At 47.2% G+C, this 17,299-nt stretch overlaps 2 protein-coding genes across 3 annotated transcripts in view; one reads left to right on the forward strand and one right to left on the reverse strand.

The window, feature by feature from the left end:
• Positions 1-361: 361 nt before the first annotated feature.
• Positions 362-17,299, reverse strand: part of DIS3L (DIS3 like exosome 3'-5' exoribonuclease) — a 47,345-nt gene continuing 30,407 nt past the window's right edge. For both annotated transcript variants that reach the window (XM_058156781.1, XM_058156782.1), the window contains 10 exons: positions 16,526-16,695; positions 16,265-16,426; positions 13,327-13,574; positions 11,869-11,961; positions 9,018-9,551; positions 5,375-5,529; positions 4,889-5,067; positions 4,101-4,246; positions 2,124-2,298; positions 362-1,419 (listed from right to left, as the gene is read on the reverse strand). In XM_058156781.1, coding sequence (XP_058012764.1) covers positions 1,105-1,419; positions 2,124-2,298; positions 4,101-4,246; positions 4,889-5,067; positions 5,375-5,529; positions 9,018-9,551; positions 11,869-11,961; positions 13,327-13,574; positions 16,265-16,426; positions 16,526-16,695 — 2,177 coding nt within the window. In that variant the 3' untranslated portion in view covers positions 362-1,104. The remainder of the gene's footprint in view (positions 1,420-2,123; positions 2,299-4,100; positions 4,247-4,888; positions 5,068-5,374; positions 5,530-9,017; positions 9,552-11,868; positions 11,962-13,326; positions 13,575-16,264; positions 16,427-16,525; positions 16,696-17,299) is intronic.
• On the forward strand, positions 14,089-16,251 carry LOC131184913 (uncharacterized). Its single transcript, XM_058156792.1, has 2 exons — positions 14,089-15,336; positions 15,819-16,251. The coding sequence occupies exon 1, from the start codon at positions 14,140-14,142 to the stop codon at positions 14,836-14,838; it is 699 nt and encodes a 232-aa protein (XP_058012775.1). The 5' UTR covers positions 14,089-14,139; the 3' UTR covers positions 14,839-15,336; positions 15,819-16,251.

Raw genomic sequence — 17,299 nt, forward strand, 5'->3', positions numbered from 1 at the left:
TTCATAGGAAAAGTCAAGCGTTTGAACAATAAGCGTGGAGGTTCTTAATAAGAAGCACATAGTACTATAAATAGCAGCTGAGAGATTGAGGTACAAACTATCCACCAGCACTTTAGTGTGTTTAGAGCAGGGGTCTCCAACCTTGGTAACTTGAAGACTTGTGGACTTCAACTCCCAGAATCCCTCAGCCAGCAAAGCAAAGACCCCTGGTTTAGAGAATACAACCTATGAAGTTAGTACATGGTCCACTGCAGAGCCAGAACAATGGGTTAACCATTTGCAATTGCGTTGTGAAAATCCAGGTGTTTTTGTGCTTTTATAGAGAAATCAGGATTCCTACAAAGAGACCTTGCAAGCCCAAGTTTCAGCATAAGAAAATAGCGTATCTGAGCATCAAAAATTACTTGGCTTTGCTTCCTTAGATTTCAAAAACTCTTCAAACACTAAGCAACTCTCTGCCTATAAACAAAGTTTTTTTTAAAAAAAAAAAGAACTAAATTTGTTTTTAAAGCTACATCTGACTATTTCCTGTCATTTACGTACTGTATATCCCAGTATCTGCAAATGTCCCAGTATCATGTCAAAACAATTACAAATTATTAAATAAATAAACTCTATCTCAGTGTTTCTCAACCCCAGCAACTTTTAAGTTGTGTAGACTCTTGAGTCCCAGAATTCCTGAGCCGGCATGCCGGAAAGAGAATTCTGGGAATTGGCAACCATGATCTTAAAAGTTGCAGAAGTTGAGAAACTCTAGGCTACCCATTCAAATAATTTAAAGCAGCTCACTTAATATAGGTTTCTACACAGTCAAAGTTACCAAGCAGGAGTACTTTAAAGAACTAAGCTGCTTCCATCATCGCTTACTCCCTGAGGTGCTTAAGAGCTATTTATACTTCTCTGTATTTAATTTATAAAAGACAAAGCGTATCTTCCATGACCAATAACTGCTGTAAATGGATTTAAAAATGCAGTCTTAAAAATAGATTCTCCATTTTTTTAAAGATAAACAACATCATGGTAATAAATTTACAACTTTTTTTTTTAAAAAAAAACCAAGCTGAGAAAAGAGGCTTTGGCACAGAAGCCGTGTGAAATGGGGCCTCACGCTCCACGGTCTACAGATACATCCAAAAGGGAGAGATCCTTGATTTCTTCTAGCAGATGATACAAGCTCTTCCCACACTGAGTTTGCCGATACTCTTCATCAAAACCTTCCTTTGCCTGGTTCGCTTTGGCCAGATTCTGTGCAAGTTGTGTTTCCTCCACCGTCTTCGTGACTTCCCTTACCAAGTCCGTTCGAGACATCTGGGGCCTCTGAGTCGGTTCTGTTTCTGAAGCCTCGTAGGGCTTGCAGCTTGTGATCTGAAGCTGGATCCTATCTGCGTGGCAGCGAGACATCTGCACGGAGATTTTCACCTGGGTAAAAACAACTTGGAGTAAGTCTCTTTGTCAGACCTGACACAGCTTAAACTCCTAGATAGAAACCATCCTTGGCTCCCATTTTGCAAAACAAAGGTATAGTTTTATTCGAAATCAAGCTTATTGCAATAATGCAAAGCCAGAACTGAAAACTGCACACCAAAATCCTTTAGTCCAGCTTCCTCCCACCCATTATCTATCTCCCATTACCCGCCCCTGGGCAACCAATGAGGTTCAAGCAAGATGTTTTCCTAATGGACAATACAGACACAGTTTGGTATGCAACTGGTATGCCAGATGACCTTGAAGCAGCATTTCAAGGAGATAACAGCACTTACTTTCGCTTTCCCCATTACAGTTCCCCCCTACAGTTCCCTTCACTGTTCCTGGCAGTCTGTCACCAAATAGTAGCCATGCACAAGCGAGCATAAGATGGCAGCTGACACTCTTGCAAGTTTACGTAAACTGATGGTGCGTGCCGTAAAGCAGCACCCCCCCCCCCAAGCTTTTGAGCACCAAGGACCAGTTCTCTTGCGGGAGGTTTTCCCACAGACCAGGAAGCGGTGTGGTTTCACGCGCTGCCTGGATCCCGCTCATGTGCAAATGGGGCTTTGCTTGCTTGCTTACGTGGCCCGGTTCCTGATGGACCTGTTGCCGCAGCCCGGGGGTTGGGGACCCTGTCGTAAAGATACATCACTTACGGTCACATGATCAAAGAGATTCAAAGTCACAGGCTTTCCGACTGTGGGAGTGGCGATAATTTTGCTGGGGAAACGCTGCAGAGAACCAGGTTGCCATTCATAGTCCCCATCAGTTGGACAGGAGATGACCAACCCTTCCTTGCTCCTCAGGTAGGCAGCCCCTTTAATGCCATACCTGGAAGAGAAACAGCTTGCTTGACATTTCAGCAAGATCCTTTATTATACCTTTATATTTAACGGCCAGGAAGCTGATTTATTTATTTATTTATTTATTATTTAAATTTGTATACTGCCAAAGACTCAGGGCGGTTTACAGCCAAGATAAGACAAATGTACAAAAGTTAAAATAAAATATACCTTAAAAATCTAAATTCCATTGACCAAAAATTTAAAATAGATAAAATTATAAAATCAATCCCGCTAAAGCCCTCATTAAAATTATCATTAGGCCAGCCCTGCTTGATGAAAAAAGAAAGTCTTGAGCTTGCGCTTAAAGGTCAGGGAGTAAGCGTAGCCCCACAGGTAGTTCATTCCACAGGGTAGGTGCCCTCAGAGAGAATGCTCTTCCCCTGGGAGCCGCCAGCCGACATTGTTTGGCTGACAGCACCCTAAGGCCCTCCCTGTGAGAGCGCACAGGTCGATGGGAGGCTAATGGTGGCAGTAGGCAGTCCCGTAAGTATCCCGGTCCGAAGCCATGATGCATCAAATACAAGTCTTTGGCCGTAAGTTAAAGTAGGGGTGTCAAACTCGAGGCCTGGGGGCTGGATCTGACCCACAGGGCTGCCTTGGAAACAGTGAAGGACCGGCCCACGTTTTAAATGGAGCTCGGGAGGGCTGCCCATGGCCATGAGCTCTGTTTTCACTGGCAGAGGGTTGCAAGAGCCCGTCGCAGCCAAAAACAGCTCGTGAGCCCGTTTTCACTGGCAGAGTACTGGGGCCACTGCAGGCGCCCCCAATGAGTGATGTCAAGGTGGCCATGCCCCCTGCTGTCGCCCCGTTCCCCCCCCCCCCGGTCATCACAGCCCTAATGTGGCACTCAATGAAATCAAGTTTGACACCCCTGAGTTAAAGGAACCAAGTGGCTGCTGGATTGGCTGCTGAAGAAAACAGCTGTCAGCCTCCACTCCAATCTTCACTTTTATTTGTGCATTTTATATTTAGTACTTAAATTGCAATGTCTTTATGTTTGATGTAGAATAGCTCATGGACTTAAGGTATATTACTATCCTATTCAGGATAAGAGAAGAGGGCCCTTTAAGAGTGTCGTCTGACATAAAAAAGGAGAAGGGGGGGAGGAAAGGTTTGAAATCAGCATGAAGCCCAGACACTCGGGCTTTCCCACGAAACCTGCATTCCTGACATGCCAAGCAACCGTATCATGGGGGGTGGGGGGCGAGAATGAGCTGGCATTGGCCCAGCCCTGCCTGACCTCTTGTGGGGAGGAGGGACTAACGAGGGGATATGGGATGTTGGCCATACTTTTGTCTCAGATTCAACTATACACGGCTGTAATCCAGATGTATTTAGTAAAAGTACTTTTCTTTATTTTCAAATGAAGTCAAGGTGTTTTCTTTCCTAAATATAATCAGAGACAGCCTGACAACAGCACTCTGGATCGGCATCCTAAAATCATGTCCCCGATCCCTTATTTAAGGGAAGAAAATGCACTCCGTATCAGAGACTCAGAGCATGTTCAAAGGAACCACTGCGGAGCACCTACTCTAGAGGCAGATGCGATGTCAACCTTTCGGAAAGATCCAGACAAGAAGTACAAACCATGAGTACTAAAGGTGCTTTTCCAAAAGGCGACTGGACTTGCGTTTTTTTTCTTTGAAAAGTTTCACTTCTCATCCAAGAAACATCTTCAGTCTTCATTTCTTGGATGAGAAGCGAAATGTTTTCAAAGCAAAAAACCCAAGTCCAGGTGCCTTTTGGAAAAGAACTTTTGGGACAAAAGTCTTCAAGATGCCTCCTCACCTTGGCACAAAGACAAGCACCCCGTTGGTTCGGATGGAATAGATCACTCCGTCCGCTGAGCGCTGCTCCTCCCTCGTGGGACTCTTGTCATTGAAGAACATGCACTGGAAGAGCCCCGTGGATTCCTTCTGAGCGTGCTGGGCCGCCTTCCCGAAGAAAGCAATTGCAATTAGCCACAGAAGTTGCTCTCAAAAACGCTTTAAGAGTCTCAGATACTGTCAAAATCCAGCATCTCTCATGCTGCCTGCCATTTCTTTGGCAGATGCATCTGAACTGCTCTGCTGGTCTGCTCTGTTCTAACAAGCTAATCAGTACCCTTGAAACAGAAAATCCACAATGGCTTGTCAGGGTTCCAAGGAACACCCCCAATGAAATAAAGCTCTGAGGCTTGAAGTTCTTCAAAGTTCCAATTTATTAGAGATGTCATGTTGGCACAGCTGGGAAAACCCGAAACTGAAAGCTTCCAGGTTTTCCACACCCAGTTGACAGTTCACCACTGGGACACCACTGGGACACCACTGGGACAGGCGGAGAGGACATCAGTAATACTGGGAAGTGGCTGACACACAGGACAGCCAGGAAGTCCTTTCTGGCGATTTGTTTCATACTCGTCGTTTTTAGTATTTGTTGTGCCTCAAATCAATTAACGACGAAGTACCAAGGTACCATTTCAGACAGAATACTGTCGTTCTTGGAATGTCTCCAGAATTGCTACAGTGAAGAAGTTCTCAAACCTCAAGCATGGTTTTTCTCTCTTAAAGAGCATAGATAAAAGTAAACTGTCTTACCCGGTTCCTGTTGTTGATATGTCTGCATAGCTCTTCAAGTTCTTTATTGCCAAGCAAGCCGTCTTTTGCACCGACTCCATCTTCTGCTGAGGTGGCCGCTAACAAGAGTCTATGGACAATTATATCTGCGTACCTCCTAATGGGTGATGTGAAGTGGGTGTATTTATCTAGAGCCAGACCTAAGATGGAAATAGAATAGAATAGAATAGAATTCTTTATTGGCCAAGTGTGATTGGACACACAAGGAATTCGTCTTGGTGCCTACGCTCTCAGTGTGCATAAAAAGAAAAGATACGTTCATCAAGGTACAACACTTACAACACTTAATGATAGTCATAGGGTACAGATAAGCAATCAGGTATCAATATCAATCATAAGGATACTAGCAACAAAGTTACAGTCATACAGGACACTAATAAGCCCAAAGTCTACAACAGCAGCTGCAGAAGTAAGAAACAGACACGTTGCCCACATTACAGCCAATACCGTAATGGAAGAAGTCTTCCTCGGGACACGATCCAGTTGAAAAATAGAGGGCGTTTGACATGGCTTGAGTGACCATAGACCTCAACAGCTGGTTGACCAGAGGGTCAGAAGGGTCCACGGCTCTATCCAGAGAGTCAGCTAATGCCTTGTTAGATCTGCCAATGAAAGAACTGTAAATTACTTCTCTTAATCACTCAATGCCATAGAACAGGAGTGGGCATCTATGGTCCCATTATGACCTGTGGACTTCAACTCCCAGAATTCCTGAGCCAGCCATGCACAGAAGTTGGAATTCTGGGAGTTCAAGTCCATAGGTCATAAAGGGGCCATAGTTGCCGACCCCTGTCCTATAGAGCTTTGAAGTTGATAACTATAATGAAACCAACAGTGTGCGGTGGCGGCCAAAAAAGCCAACACAATCCTAAATTGCATTAACAGAGGGATACAATCAACATCAAGGGAGGTAAGACCACACCTAGAATACTGCATCCAGTTTTTGTCACCACACTATAAAAAAGATGTTGAGACTCTAGAAAGAGTGCAGAGAAGAGCAACCAGGATGATGAGGGGACTGGAGGCTAAAACATGATGAACAGTTGCAGGAACTCGGCATGGCTAATCTAATGAAGAGAAGGACCAGGGGAGATAAGATAGCAGTCTTCCAATATTTGAGGGGCTGCCACAGAGAGGAAGGGGGTCAAGCTGTTTTCCAAGGCACCTGAAGGCCAGACAAGGAATAATGGATGGAAACTGAACAAGGAGAGATGCAACCTGGAAATAAGAAGAAATTTTCTGACAATGAAAACAATCAATCAACAGAACAGCTTCAGAAGTTGTGGAAGCTTCATCACTGGAAGTCTTCAAGAAGAGACTGGACTGCCATCTGTCAGAAATGGTGTAGGGTCTCCTGCTTGGGTGGGGGGCTGGGCAAGATGACCTACAAGGCCTTTTCCAACTCTGTTAATCTGATAAAAACTACCACTTTAAATTGCCCTGGGAAGCCCAGTTGGAGGCAATGCAGTTCATGCAACGCTGGTATCCCATAGCTGCATCATGGTTTCCTGCCATGGAGTCCTGGACCAGCTGAAATTTTCAAAAGGTGTTCAAGGGCAGCCCGATGTGCAGTCTATTGTAACAATCCAAACCAGAGGTGATAAGGCGTGGGTGACCTTGAAGGAAGGCTTCCAGAGCTAGGAATGCGCACAACTGATGCACCAAATGAAACTGTGCAAAGACTTTCCTGGGTATGGCCACCAGCCACTGTTCAAGTAGGAGTTGCAAATCCAGGGGAGATGCCCGAGAGATTGTTACACCGTCTCTAAACCATAATGACTAGAGACAGGGGTCCTTAAAGCCCACAGACATTAATCTTGGCTAAGTTAAGTTGAAGCAGTTCTTCCTATTTGGACCCACACAAACTCCAGAGGCTGAGAAAGCTCACCAGTACCGCTTGGATGGCTGAAGCGGCAAAGATGTATAACTGAGTTTCATGGCTTACAAGTCTGACATCGCTATAAATGCTCTTGGAGAACCGCCACAATGAGAATTTTCCCGTGCCCTACCATGCACGTACATCCTTGTCAGTAGAATACTCATTCTACTTAGCCTAGAATAAGTGCTTCTCAATTATTTTCTGTCATGCCCCCCTAGGAAGAAGAAAACATTTTTCACGCCCCCCCGCGCGACTTTCAGGCGTTTTTCTCCTTGAAAGGGAGGAGCATGCGCAGTCACATGTACTGGCAGTCCCACACTAAAGATGGCTCCGACAGGCTCGTGTCACAAGGGTTTTGGACAGCCAATCAGATGCTCCCGTTGTTCTCTGATTGGATACAGAGACATAAACACGGGGCTTAGCTTGTTTGCCGAGGTCAAACGCGCCCCCCTTTATGGAGCCTCGCGCCCCCCCTGGGGGGCGCGCCCCACTATTTGAGAAGCACTGGCCTAGAATAAGTGCTCACTACCACATCAGCAATGGACAATCCCAAATAGGATTCGCACCTCACACAGCGTCTGCCAGGACTCTCTGTATAAATGGGACATAGCAACTGCTCCTCAGTCAGGGTTAGCGTCAAGGCAATCTGAGAGCTCCGAGGCAGAAGAGGGAATGGAGCTGGCAGAGAGAAAGACACACAGGTGGGAGCCTGGGCCGTCCATCAGCCCTCAGATGTGGAGTCAACAGCCCCCAGGTCTGGAGGTGGCTGATGAGGAAGAGGAGGAACAGATGGGTCCAGTGCCTCACGCACAGATGTGCAGAAGGCAGAGGAAAGGAGAGTGGTGGAAATCCTTGGGACGGAAGAGCCACCGCTGCTAACGAAGCCCCACCTTAGCTCTGGGGATAAAAAGCAGAGGGTGGAGATGAATAGTTGTGGCAGACAACTACTTATCTTCCGTCCAGACAGACTTGTTAGCCTGCGTTGAGAGAGAAACTTTTTGCCGGGGTTGCTGGCGCTCCTAATAAAGAAACCATTGATTTAACCACAGAGGGTTTGTCGTGTTTGGGGAGCTGGGTCAGAACACAAGGCTGCACTTCAGTGGTTAAAGGGCCTAGACCAGCGGTTCTCAACCTGTGGGTCGGGACCCCGTTGGGGGTCGAATGACGATTTGCCAGGGGTCGCCTAAGACCATCGGAAATATGAGAAATACACTTGCCAGTCGAAGAATCGGGCTCCAATGGTTGACTCCACAAGCCAGCTGCAGGCTCTTCAAATCGCTAGCCGAATTCAGCTTCAGGCGCGATGAATTAAAAAAGAGAGAAATCTTTGAAATGTCTCCCTCTCAAGCCAGCTGCAATCACTCCCAATCGCTAGCCTAACCTGGTTTCAGGCGCGATAAACTTAATAGGGGAGGAGTCTCCGCTTTAATGCCTCCGTCCTCAAGGCAATCGCAAGTTCAGATCGCTAGCCAATACGGCTTCAGGCGCGATAAATTCAAAACGAAAATAATTTTACGGTTGGGGGTCACCACATCGTGGGGAATTGCATTAAAGGGGTCGCAGCACTATAAAGGTTGAGAACCACTGGCCTAGACCCATGATGGCGAACCTATGGCACGCGTGTAGCATATCAGTGGGCACGCAAGCTCAGCTCCAGCCCAGCTGATTTTCGGGCCTTCTGGGCCCACCAGAAGTAGGGAAACAGGCTGTTTCCTGCCTCCGGAGGGCCTGGGTGGTGGTGGGAAAGGCCCATTTTTCTCTCTCACCTGGCTCCAGAGTCTCTCTAGGAGTCTCTGGAGGCTGGGGACAGCAAAAAAATCACTTCCTGTCCAACTGGAAGTTGGTAAATGGGCCGTTTCTGGCCTCCGGAGGTCCTGGGGTGGGGTGGGGAAGGCCATTTTCGCCCTCCCCAGACTCATAGAGAGGCTCTGGAGCTAGGTGAGAGAGAAATAGAGGCCTTCTGGGCCATCACATGCCAGGAGCAGGGGGAGGTCACATATGCGGGGGCGGGGTGCACATGCACGACCCCCCCCCTCCTGGCACGTGATTGCAAAAAGGTTAGCCATCACTGGGCTAGACATTATTACTTGAACGTAGCTCTTTTTGACATTCATCTTTTATTGGGTTCTATTCGTTTAGTTGAAACGTTAATTTATATTGCTACTCCATGTATCATATGCCACACGCTAAACAAATAATACATCTACTTACCGCGTGTCAATCGAAAAGCCTTTTGCACTGGCGCATTCTCGGACCTCGGAAAAAAACTCCTGCCGGGGTGGCGGGTGCTGACGAAGCAGCGCCTGGTAGGGGAACACCTCCCATATCTTCTTGGCCACCCAGTGGTTTGCCAGGATCATGCACTCGGCTATTGTCTCGTGGACTTCCAACGGCTGCCGGGGGATGAGGTCATCGATGTTTTTCTTGTCGTCCAGCTGAACCCTGATTTCCACTCCTTCCAGCTCCAGGGCTCCATAGCTGCTGCGTTTGGCGCGGAGATGGCGGGCAACGTCAGTTAACTTCCCGATGGCCCACATCAGTTCATCTAACTTCTGTTTCCGTGTATCTTCCTCCATGCTTTTGAGCTCTGGGATTTCCCCGGCAGCGGTCAGGTCTCCTTCTAGCAAAGCCTGCGCGGCCTCATAAAAGAGTTTGTAAGAAGAGCGAATGATGGTTCTCTTGTACCGGACTCTCTTTATTTCATAAGAGGCCTTGTCCAGATCCCAGATAACGCTCACGGCATACCTGGAAAAAAATATATACAAACTATCCCTGATGAAGACACTTAGAAGCAATGGGTCAGGGTTCCAAGTAATACACCCATAGCACACAGAACTTGTTGTGCCTCGTCCTCCCTCCTCTCCTCAGCTGGGCCCCTCCCGTCTCCTCTCGGGCCTGCTATCAGACTCGGAGTCTAATAATGAAGATGAACAGCCTGTCATGCCTCCAGCCCCCGGCCCTGGCCCCATGCCCGGACAAGATGTCAGGAATGAACAAACAAACCTCACTCATACGGCGTGTGTTCCTTTGGCTCAGCCATCAGAGGAAGTCAGCCACGGATTGGAATTACTCGGGCCTACTCCTTCTGACCCCTCCCTTTCTCAAACAGCAGAAGACAATTCAAAGTGGGAGGATCCTCGCTTCCGGAGATCTGAGAGGCGACGCCAGGAAGGAAGGGAGGGGCAGGCCTGGATAAATGCTGAGTCATGGAGCCACACCCCACAGCCTATATAAAGGATCTGCTTTTGGCATTCCAACTTTGAGTCAAGCAAAGTCTCATCTAGTTTGCTGAAGTCACAACCTGGACTCCTGCCTGCCCTGAGAAACCTCGGAGGAATTTGGCAAAGCTGCAGAGGCTGATACAGACTTCCTAGACCCGGTCGTCGGAGGGGGAGTGGGACACGACAGAACTCGGAAGCAGGTAAATTCCTCCAAGAACAGTTTTATTGGATATATATCATATTGGCACAGTTCTGGTGAAAACCAACTCTGAAGGTTCCCGCGAGAATATCTTGGGAGACAGGAAGGAGAGTGCAGGCCGGACAGCTGGCATGTACCCTGTTTCCCCGAAAATAAGACATCCCCCGATAATAAGCCCAATTGGGCTTTTGAGCGCATGCGCTAAAATAATCCTCCCCTCCTCCGAATATAAGCTTTTCCGGAAAATATTTAAACGCAGAGCTGGAAATCAGGTAAGACGGCAAGAGGAGCCCCATCTTGTTCCACGCGCCCCAAAATAATAAAACCTCCCCGAAAATAAGGCCAAGCGCTTATTTCAGGGTTCAAAAAAAATATAAGACGGGGTTTATTTTTGGGGAAACGCGGTACTTGTCTCAGCCTGCAGGAGGAGGAAGGGCGTGGGAAACATCTCAGAAGGGACCCTCCCTGGCTTTCCAAAGAGTAAAAATGAAATTTAATGAATGTGCAGCTGGAGGAGGACAGGGAGGAACCACAGATTCCAGAGAGAGGCCCAAAATAAGAGATTATGCAGCCCTGAACTGGTTAAGGAAGAAGGGAGGAAAAGGTCCAAGGTAGCCACACCCTAGAATCTCCCAGACTGTATCTATTACGTTAGAAGGTTATAGTTTTAGTCTGGCAAGATTCTGTCTATTAGCAATAGTAGTACTTAGACTTATGCCTTACAGCCCTCTCTAAGCAGTTTACAGAGTCAGCATATTGCCCCCAACAATTTGGGTCCTCATTTGACCCACCTCGGAAGGAAGGAAGGAGCCTTGAATCAACCTTGAGCCGGTCAGGATCGAACTACCGAAATCTGGCAATTGGCAGTCAGCAGAAGTAGCCTACAATACTGCATTCTAGCCACTGCGCCACCACCTTCTTAACTGAGTTGAATAACAGACTTGAAAGGGACCTTAGAGGTCTTCTGTTCCAACCCCCTGCTCAAGCTGGAGACCCTATACCATTTCAAACAAATGGTTGTCCAATCTTTTCCTAGAACAGAGGTTGGCAACCTTAAAAACCCAAAGAGCCACAAAGGTCCTAACCGGAAGCCCTCCGTTCAATTCTGGAGCTGACCAGAAGTCCGGTTCCCCTACCATAGAGTATCCTCCTAGCGTGGCCTCCTTTTTCCACTACCTGTCCTAACTGAAAGCCTTATCAATTGTGTAGCTGACCGGCGACAGGGAGCCACAGCAGAGGGATGAAAAAGCCACATGCGGCTCCAGAGCCACAGGTTGCCGACCTCTGTCCTAGGCAAAGTTTGCAAGATTCTGCTACTGTAACCCTATAATGAAAACAGAGCTCGTATTCCAGGTAATGCTTTTTGTCAGCACTAGCAAAGCTAACAGGCTTGGAGCTAATATGAAGTGCAAATCCAACCAAATAGAGTTTTTTCATACCTGACTGGAAAACCAGTGGCTTTTACTGCAGTGGGTGAACCCAGTCATGCACTTGGCAGGAAGGCAGCCTGTATTTTCTTAGTTAAAAGACTGCCAAGTCTTTATATTTAGAGTCATAGTTCCCACAGAGTTAGTGTTGGCGAAAAGGCCTACGGGGAGCTTAGCTTCTCCATTGCAAGGAGCTGATAAGGCTTAAAACTCACCTGTCCACGTTCCCAAGAAGAGAGCATAAATTGGCACTCAAAATGGCAGGCAACATGTCGTAACGACGATCAGCTAAGTAGTAAGTAGTAGCCCTAAAGAAATCAGGAGCAAAAGTAGTCAACAGTTTTTTTCTCTCATTGCACATGTTGAAGCTTAAAAAAAAATTAAGATACACCTTGTAGCACCATGGTTATTTTTTAAGCCTTTGATTCAGTCTTGACTCCTGGCAACTGCCTGACCAGCTCCAGGCAGCTTGCTTGGTAGCATATTCAGATGTGTTCAGGCTTTTAATTACTGACTGTAAAACAATTTTATCTAGACAAGAGGTGTAGCTTTCATGTTGGATTCATGATAACATGTTAATCTTTGTTGAGAGCCAGTCTGGTGGTGTGGTTAAGGCCTTAGGCCAGATACCAGGAGAACCTGAGTTCTAGCCTTTTCTGAGCCTTTTCTGAGGCCCAAAAGCCAGCTGGCTGACTTTGGGCCAGTCACTCTTGTCTCAGCCCTAGGAAGCAGCCAATGGCAAACCATTCCCAAGATCTTGCCAAGAAAACTGTAAGAACTGTTCAGGAGAGAAGAGTGACTCAAGTTTAGTTCAGAATAATTGTTTTTAGCAGAAACAAGGAAGTTTTAACAGAGAAGAAAAACGAAAACAGATTAATGTTGGGCTCATATTTTATATGAGGACATAACGGAGCTTGTTGATTCTTTCAGCAACTGTGATAAATAAACCACGGTTTATGGCTCAGCCCATTTCACAGCCCTAACCAACTGTGAATTATCTAAGCACATCATAATTAAGGAAAATGTGACGTTAGAAACCAATAAAATCAGGAGTAGCACAAAGGCTAAAAATAATTTGGGCAAATCGTAAAGGCAGTCCTTGACTTACAGCTGTTTGTTTAGTGACCATTCAAAGTTACGACGGCAGTGGGGAAAAAAATATTGACAGGACCATTTTTCACATTGACGACCGTTGCAGCATCTCCCACGGTCACGTGATCAAAATTCAGAGCATAATATTCTTGGGACACAGATAGTCCTTGACTCACAACCACAATTTCTGCTGCTAAGCAAGACAGTTGTTCAGTGAGTTTTGCCCCATTTTTTGCCACAGTTGTTAAGTGAATCACTGCAGTTGTTAAGTTAGTAACCTGGCTGTTAAGTGAATCTGGCTTCCCCATGGACTTTGCTTGTGGGAAGGTCACAAAAGGGGATCGCATGACCCCGGGACACTGCAACCGTCATAAATACGAGTCAGTTCCCAGGCATCTGCATTTCGATCACATGACCATGGGGAGGCTGTAGGTTGTAAGTGTGGAAAGCCGTCATATGTCACTTTTTTCAGTGCCATTGTGACTTTGAATGGTCATTAAATGAACCTGTTGGAGGTTGAGGACTAGCTGTTGTTTCTTCAATGAAGATCCCCCTTGCTATTAAATGGAAAAAAGGCCTACCTCGCTTTGGCCTCCGTATCGGTGTAAGAATTGGCGGCCACAAAATGAGTTACGTCGGCAATGTGGACGCCCAGTTCCAGGTTACCATTGGGAAGGAGCCTGATGGAGAGGGCGTCATCCACATCTTCGCAGCCTTTGGGGTCAATGCTGAAGACCAAATGGGTCTCTCTCAGATCGAGGCGCTTCTGCTGCTCTTCGGGACTGACTTGCCATGGCTTCTCCGGGATGAGAGTGGGCATCTCACACATCTACAGGAACAAAGAGTGAGACAACGAGAGCGCTTCGTCATAAACTGAGCACTGGTATAATTTCTCTACCTGCCGTCCATGGGGGTCCGTGGCACAACCATGTTGGGACAACCACAACCTGGATGGCTGATAATCTCTACAGACTTTTAACTCTACAATTTGGGATGAACACCCTTGGAATGGTGTGGGAGGAGGAATGGATTTCCAGAGGAAAAAATTGCAGACTACAGGAACCAGGAGCACCACTCAGGTGACCCCGAGGACACAGACAAACTTCCAAGGGGCCTCAATGACTCTCTAAAAGGATGCAAATGACCAGCTGTCTGCAAGGAATATAAATCTTCCATTCCTCACCATCCACTCAGAGCTGAAGAAGCTCCTTGGATGAGAAGCGAAACGTCTTCAAAGAAAAACAAAGAAAGTCCAATTGCCTCCTGAAAAAACACCTTTGGGACACCCATGACCTGGATGACTGAGAATCTCTACAGCCTTTCAGCTCACTTTCACCCTCACTTGTGGGGTGCCTCAGGTGTCGATTCTATCGCCCCTCCTGTTCAACATCTACATGAAGCCGCTGGGCGAGGTCATCAGTGGTTTTGGGGTGAGTTATCATTTGTACGTTGACGATACTCAGCTGTACTTTTCCACCCCGGACCACCCCAACGAAGCTGTCGAAGTGCTGTCCCGGTGTCTGGAAGCCGTACGGGTCTGGATGGGGAGAAACAGACTCAAGCTCAATCCCTCCAAGACGGAGTGGCTGTGGATGCCGGCACCCCGGTTCAGTCAGCTGCAGCCGCAGCTGGCTGTGGGGGGCGAGTTATTGGCCCCAACGGAGAGGGTGCGCAACTTGGGTGTCCTCTTGGATGGGCGGCTGTCGTTTGACGATCATTTGGTGGCCGTCTCCAAGAGGGCCTTCCACCAAGTATGCTTGGTGCGCCAGTTGCGCCCCTTCCTTGACCGGGATGCCTTATGCACGGTCACTCATGCCCTCGTAACTTCCTGCCTGGATTATTGCAATGCTCTCTACATGGGGCTGCCCTTGAAGTGCACCTGGAGGCTGCAGTTAGTCCAGAATGCAGCTGCGCGGGTAATAGTGGGAGCAACTCGTTGCTCCCATGTAACACCACTCCTGCGCAACTTGCACTGGCTTCCTGTGGTCTTCCGGGTGCGCTTTAAGATTTTGGTCACCACCTTTAAAGCGCTCCATGGCTTAGGACCCGGGTACTTACGGGACCGCCTGCTGTTACCTTTTGCCTCCCACTGACCCGTACGCTCACACAGAGAGGACCTTCTCAGGGTGCCGTCCACCAAACAATGTCGGCTGGCGGCCCCCAGGGGAAGGGCCTTCTCTGTGGGAGCTCCCACGCTCTGGAATGAGCTTCCCCCTGGTCTACGTCAAGTGCCTGATCTTCGGACCTTTCGCCGTGAGCTGAAAACGCACTTATTTATTCAAGCGGGACTGGCCTAAAATTTTATTGGGTTAAAATTTTATTGGGTTATTTATATTTTAATATTTTAATTCGTTTTAAATCTGGCCACTTTATAATATGTTTGTTTTAATCTCTTTTAATATTGATACTGTGATTTTTTACTTGGCTGTACACCGCCCTGAGTCCTTCGGGAGAAGGGCGGTATAAAAATTGAATAAAATAAAATAAAATAAATAAAATAAATAAAATTTGGGATGGACAGCTAGCACTTTGTTCATCTGAGATGGTTCACTGCTCATCCAAACGTCATCAGTCAGAGCAAAATTAGTTAGGTAGAACAGCGGTTCTCAACCTGTGGGTCGGGACCCCATTGGGGGTCGAATGACGATTTGCCAGGGGTCGCCTAAGACCATCAGAAATATGGGAAGTATACTTGCGAGTCGAAGAATCGCACTCCAATGGTTGACTCCACAAGCCAGCTGCAGGCTCTTCAAATCACTAGCCGAATTCGGCTTCAGGTGCGATGAATTAAAAAAAGAGAGAAATCTTTGCTCTGATGTCTCCCTCTCAAGCCAGCTGCAATCACTCCCAATCACTAGCCTAATTTGGCTTCAGGCTGATAAACTTAATAGGGGAGGAGTCTCTGCTTTAATGCCTCCGTCCTCAAGGCAATCGCAAGCAGGTCAGATCGCTAGCCAATATGGCTTCAGGCGCAATAAATTCAAAACGAAAATAATTTTATGGTTGGGGTCGCCACATCGTGGGGAATTGTATTAAAGGGGTTGCAGCACTATAAAGGTTGAGAACCACTGAGGTAGAATGTCAGAGAGTCATAGGAATGTACCATTTCTTGCCACACCGACTTCAGAGGTTTCCCCCCAAAATGGCTTGCAATATGTCAACGAAGACTCAATCATCCAAGGCCAAAGATATCCAATTTTGGGCAGAAACCTCTGAAGTTGGTGTAAATTGGGTGACCACACAACCCTGGGACATTGCAGCCGTTATAAACACTGAACGATGCCAGGCATCCAAATTTTGACCATGTGACCACGGGGAGGCTTGCAAGAGTTGTAAGTGTGAAAAACAAGTCTCTTTTTTCAATTCTGTTGTAGCTTTGAATGGTCACTGAGCGAACGGTTGTAAGTCGAGGGCTACTTGTGTCCTGCCCCTAAAATTAAATTAAATTAAATATTAAATTAAATTAAATTAAATTAAATTAAATTTCAGCAAAGAAACCCAAGAACAACAAGCGCTTACCTGTGCCTCGGAGAAAGGACTAACTGAAATGGAATTCTCCACCAGAATCGTTTGTATTTCTCCTTCGAGATCGCCTATCCGGCCCACGACCCGCACAAAATGTCCGTTGGGGTACAGCGAGGTTGATTCCCAAGAATCTATACGCACGACAACCCGGAAATCCTGACGCGAAAGCACATCAGGTGTTAGAAGACCAGAAAATACGCTCGCTCGCTCACAAACACCCTGGACTCTGAGGGAACGCCAAACCACCGCTCTCACCTGCAATGCCTCAGCCTGCTGAGTGCTTATTCGGATTTTAGGGATCCTGTAATCCCAAGGGGTCACAAGAACCTTCTGGGCGTTTTTGCTGTGCAACTGATTCTCTTCCCTGGATGGGAAAGTGACCACATACTCACGCCAGTTCTTTTGCAGAATGCCCACCACTTTGCCTGGAAGGGAAACCGATGCCAATTATCAGATGAACAGAGTTGGAAGGGACCTTGCAGGTCATCTAGTCCAACCCCCCCCCGCCCAAGCAAGAGACCCTACACCATTTCTGACAGATGGCAATCCAGTCTCTTCTTGAAAGCCTCCAGTGATGAAGCTCCCACAACTTCTGAAGGCAACTTCTGTTCCATGGGTTGATGGTTCTCACTGTCAGAAAATTCCTCCTTATTTCCAGGTTGAATCTCTCCTTGGTCAGTTTCCATCCATTGTTCCTTGTCTGGCCTCCGATGCCTTAGAAAATAGCTTGACCCCTTCCTCTCTGTGGTAGCCCCTCAAATATTGGAAGACTGCTATCATGTCTCCCCTGGTCCTTCTCTTCACTAGACTAGCCATGCCCAGTTCCTGCAACCGTTCTTCATACGTTTTAGTCTCCAGTCCCCTCATCATCCTGGTTGCTCTTTCAGAATTTCAGAATGCACACATGATTAAGCCCTAGACCGTAACCCATCCCTGACTTACGCACCCCAATATCCTCTCCCCGAAGACCTACATTACACTTGATAATACAACAGAAGTATAACTGGGGTTGGCAGCCGATCAAAACAG

The sequence above is a fragment of the Ahaetulla prasina genome, chromosome 13 (assembly GCF_028640845.1).
Source record: "Ahaetulla prasina isolate Xishuangbanna chromosome 13, ASM2864084v1, whole genome shotgun sequence".
Lineage (NCBI taxonomy): Eukaryota > Metazoa > Chordata > Lepidosauria > Squamata > Colubridae > Ahaetulla > Ahaetulla prasina.